Source organism: Anopheles aquasalis, chromosome 2 (assembly GCF_943734665.1).
Source record: "Anopheles aquasalis chromosome 2, idAnoAquaMG_Q_19, whole genome shotgun sequence".
Classification (NCBI taxonomy): Eukaryota; Metazoa; Arthropoda; class Insecta; order Diptera; family Culicidae; genus Anopheles; species Anopheles aquasalis.
This window is the reverse complement of record NC_064877.1, coordinates 56,420,647-56,425,646: the sequence shown is the minus strand read 5'-3', so window position 1 is coordinate 56,425,646 and position 5,000 is coordinate 56,420,647. Positions and strand designations below refer to the sequence as shown.

The 5,000-nt window shown below is 43.7% G+C and overlaps 1 protein-coding gene and 1 non-coding gene across 2 annotated transcripts in view; one reads left to right on the top strand and one right to left on the bottom strand.

Annotated features, from left to right (window-relative positions):
- Nucleotides 1-3,251: 3,251 nt before the first annotated feature.
- Trnag-ucc (transfer RNA glycine (anticodon UCC)) lies at nucleotides 3,252-3,323 on the bottom strand. Its single transcript has one exon. It is a non-coding gene; the product is annotated as a tRNA-Gly (tRNA).
- Nucleotides 3,324-4,833: 1,510 nt separating this feature from the next.
- LOC126575830 (paired box pox-neuro protein) overlaps nucleotides 4,834-5,000 on the top strand; it is a 59,142-nt gene continuing 58,975 nt past the window's right edge. The window contains exon 1 of the mRNA XM_050236760.1: nucleotides 4,834-4,912. Coding sequence (XP_050092717.1) covers nucleotides 4,834-4,912 — 79 coding nt within the window. The remainder of the gene's footprint in view (nucleotides 4,913-5,000) is intronic.

Below are 5,000 nucleotides of genomic sequence, written 5' to 3'. Positions count from 1 at the left end.
ATGTGTTACACAATGTATCGCACAAGGAAACGATCTCCATCCACTCCAGCGATGCTCACGCTAATGGAACTGACGTGATCCTTGATACAACGTCGAGGCTCGATCTGCATTGATTTCACTTCCAACGATGGTACCGAGGGTCGAGAAAATAATGCAATTGACGCAATGGAAAACAAAGACCGCTCCCCGCAAGGTGCTGTGCATTAATGCATTATTTCTATGCCTTATACCGTGGTCAACGAGAGACTGCTGGGGAGAGAGAGAGAGCCATGAATGTAATGATCGTAAGCACCTTCTCGATCGATCGGATCGTACAGGGGTCTGCTCGTTTGAAAGGTTTGCTCTTCAAAGCGTTGCTCTTTCATCTTAACAAAAAAAAAAAAAAAGATCATTACGTAAACTAATAACGTGCGCCAGCTGGACGGGCAGGCGATCGCGATCGACCTACTGCGATGCTGCGCTGTTGTTCGTCGTGGCCTCAGCCAACATGCAGAACAGTGTCACCGCGATTGGCCATTGTAGAGGGTTCTGTTGTTGAAGGCCCTACAGACGATCGTTTTGCGGCGAGGACGAACATCGTTTAGCACCTCTGGAAAGCGGAAAGAGGTACTCCCGCTGTTGTTGATCAACCCTAAATTACAGGCCGCGGTAGAATGAAAGAACGCCTCGCGTAATGCAATGATTGGCGTCATAATATCAATAATAAGCGTGCACCGAGCTGGCAGCATCATGATGCTGGCATGCTGGAGAGGAGAGAAGAAAGCAGCGGATCGCATCGCATGTGCTGGCTCGGTGGCAGTTCGCGAAACGATGTCATAACAGCAGCACGCGCGCGTTCGAGAGCGCGTGGTGGCCAACATGCGAGTGGAAAAAGGCTCGTTACACTCGTCGTGCCAGCGATGGCAACATCGTTTGTTTGTATGTTGGCCTCGGTGCGCATTTGTTATGCTCCGCTGCCAACATGCTGCCCGCGGCCCGACGGTTTGAAAGAAAGGCGCAGGAGAATCGAAGTGAGTCGAACGCGCATGAGACTCTCTGTCCGTCTCGGGTGTGGGTGTCGTAAACGGCGGGAGGATGATGGGTCTGCGGCTGCTCCACAGCATAATGTGGTTGAGCGAGAGGGGCTGCCTTTGGTGAAAACCATTCAACGATCGCGGGGGGGGGGGCTTTTCTTTCCCCTGCACACGAGCGAGTATCTGGAGTGTAGCTAATTACGAATTACTCACATAACCCAGCGTTGTCGCTGTAATCGCGTGGCGCGTTGTTGCGTTTGTTTCGTCATGTTTCGACTTCTTTTACGTGTGTGTTGCTGTTGTTTTTTTTCGGTCCGGTTGTCTTCGGTTTTAAGCTTGTTTTTAGGTTTTTTTCTTCTTATCTTTGTTAACCTTTTTTATGGAACCGTAAATGTGTGAATGTGGCAGCGTTTTGCTCGGGATTTCTTTCGTTTCCGGTCGATCCGTATCGAGTACGGGATGGTAATTGTACCATGATGTGGAGATTGGATCACACCATAACAATAACACCAGATGCTTTATTGTTGCTGGCCATTAGTGAACGATTATTCAATCTGGGAAAGGAGAAGGGAATCAGTATGAGAGAATGCTGTTATCATTCAGCTCGTTATTAGTGCCTAAATGGTTGATTAGGTCAAACAATCCATCAACTGGTTAAGCATGATGGAGCACCGGAATGTAAGATCCAAACGATGCAGTCAACAATAATGAATTTTGCAAATGGCATATCGGATCAATACAATATCAATTTGAAAACATTATGTCTTTGATGATATACTACCATGATCAAAAATAAACCGGAATTTTGAATTTATTCCTCGCGGGCTTATCAATTTTAAATTCTGTTTTTTTTTATTACGTTGACGGCTCTGCTACTGATGTACATGCCAAGTTTCAGCTTGCCAGCTCTTCATTTACGTTTACAGCAGAGATTTGTTTGCATTAAGTTTTTACGTCATAGCGATTTTTAAAATTGATTCAAAACATGAACAACGTTAAAAATTAAATTGAGTGTTCCGACACATTAAAAATGATACAAAAGTGTTATGGTGACAATACTCTATCAAAAACACAGATGTACCAGTGGTATGAACGCTTTAAAAGTGGTCGTGCGGTTGTTGAGGACGATTGTCGTCCTGGAAGGCGATTGACATCCAAAACTGACGAAAACGTCGATGAAATCCGAAAATTGTTGATCGAAAAGCGCAAATTGACGATAAGGGAGATAGCTGAGACCACCAACATATCATTTGAATTAATCCGCAAAAAAAAAATCTGCCTTGGTGGGGTTACAACTCGTGGATTCTCCATGAAGATAATGCGCCATCTCATAATGCGTTGATTCTTCGTGAGTTTCTCTTCAAAAACAACACCAATACCATTCAACAACCGGTCAATTCACCTGATTTCGTATTATGTGACTTTTTCCTATTCAATTAAATCAAAAAACCACTACGAGGATCTCGTTTTGAGAGTGTGGAGGCAATAAAGCTAAAATCGCCGGAGGCACTAATGGCTATACCAAAAACCGAGTTCCAGAAAAGTTATGAGGAGTGGATCAAACGCTGGCACAAGTGCATTGCATCCGACGGGGACTACTTTGAAGGGGACAAATTGAATTTTGAAGAAAAAACAAGTACTTTCTTGTTATGACAAAATTCCGGTTTAATTTTGATCATGATAGTATTATTTAAGTAGTATTTAAAAATATCTGCTGCTTGCGGTTGCTGCAAAGCCTTTGGAAAACCCTCAACTTTAGTGTCCCATTCGGCCAAGCATGAAAAACCATTGGAGACTGGGGAGTTGAAAATTCTGGAACCATTTTAAAAGATAACACAATAGATGACAAAATGTTCGCAATCTTCCCATTATCCCCTATTTACGGTCGATAGTTAGCACCGATAATAACAACACAAGAGATCCGAATGTTTGTGCAATTTATAAGAGGTGTTTGCGTGCAATTTGATGAATTTCCGATTACTGAATGATAATGATGCTTCAATTACGTGTAGCAGAGTGATATAGAGGAATACTTGTCATTCTCTGATTCATAATTTTGGCTGAAGCGCGTTAGTTGTATTTCAATAAAAGAATGCAGAAACGTCTATTCCATTGGATTCATCAGCTTTTATCAATCAGCTCACAAAACATAAAACTAGATATGTTAAGAATGAGGTCACAGATAGGGGTGGCACGATATAAGCGCAACAAAGCAGCACACACAAAAAGGATTTCTAGTGCGTCGGCCGGGAATCGAACCCGGATCAACTGCTTGGAAGGCAACTATGCTGACCATTACACCACCGACGCTGGTTAGTTTAGTCACTGGTGGTTAGAATCCAGCGATTGAAGTGGTAATGAGTTGCTTTTCCATCTCTGTCCTATACGAAGCGATGGGTTAAGATGAGCAATGTTTAATCAATGTTATACATGATCATGGGCCATCAACAATCATTCATAGATATTCTTAGATGTAACATGATTGTTAAGACAAACGATATTTCAGAAGCTAAATATGGAACATTGCCGACAGAACCGAACATTATCTACAGATATCGGTCAATTTTACTGACAACGTTCATAACAGTTCTCGACACTCATTTTTAATTACTCCCGTGATATTTGCAAAATATGCTACATGGAAAGAGTTTACTGGGCAATTACTACTGCATAAATGATTTAATTGTTTTGGCCACCAGCACCAAAGACGGGTCTTTGAATTGTCGTACCTTCGGCATTAACATGATCTAATAATTACGCACACGTTAAAACAAAGAAAGATGATGAATAAATTTCTTTTCCTAATGAAAACATAATGGACTCTGGTCTTTTAAATCATATTAATTTAACGATGGTTCATTTTTAAGAGTGGCAACCTTTCTTCCTTCTTCCTTTTAGTAAGCTTGGTTGGTTAATCTAATTTTCTAGCAGCTACCAAATTTAGGTGACTTATGGAACAACCATTTCAACGGAAGAAATTTCAGAAAATGAACTAATGCCAGTTTTGACTGTCGTAATCAAATGCCACTTGTTTTTTTTTATGGTCCATACTGCATTCATCCCAAACTATCAGCTTAGATTGTTTAAAAAACATTTGCTATGAAAAAAATATAACTCCTAATCAAACACCCCACGCGACGTCAGTGACATGCATTCAACGTTACGACCCCGTGCACGCCTCTTGCAAAGCTGAAAAACATGGAAAAGGACGAACCCCTTCCGTGAACGCTTGGCTCGTGCCATGGACCAGAACGTGTCCTCATGTCGTCGGCTGCGTTGACAGCGTGTTGCATGCGTTGCTCATCACAGCTTAACTCGTGGCGCATGCATCTTCCTCCACGGATCGCTGGAGCTTTTGGCACGATGTCCGGTTGTCATTGCATTCGCTGATCATCCGCCTACCAAGACGCGCCCGTGCAGCGGGCCATTCTCACCAAAACGGTTGCTTCCGGGCGTTCGGTCGTTGTAACCGACCGAGGGAGTCATTGCCCGTCGGTTTTTTGTATTTTTTATCGCGCTACCAGGATCACAAGGCACCGGGGCGCCATTAAGCTAAATTATCTTCGTCTTGAAGGAGGAGAACGAAGGGTACAGCTCGAATCCACCTTGTTCCTTGTGGTCGCTTTCAGCATTTTGCCCAGGGAGTCTTTCTTCGAAGCGAATCAAGGAATCAAATGGCCAAGGAACAACCAAAGGACAGCGGGAAGGGGAAGAAAGTAGAAACAGGAAAAGTTACATCAAAGCGCATCTCCTGCCATTAGGGTCCTGGCAGGTGGGACTGTGTGCGAGTGTGTGTTGTGTATCCTGTGCCGCCACATCCATGCCCGCCATGCTCGCTGCTCGTTTCGGAACCGGCACGTTCCGGGACATTTCCTGGTCTGGGCTCAGCCTTAGCCTCGGTAAGTATCCTTCGCTCAACTTTTCCCATTCATTCGAATCCATTGCGGCTGGGGAGGTGGAAAACCCCTTTTCAGACGCTTCCTTTTT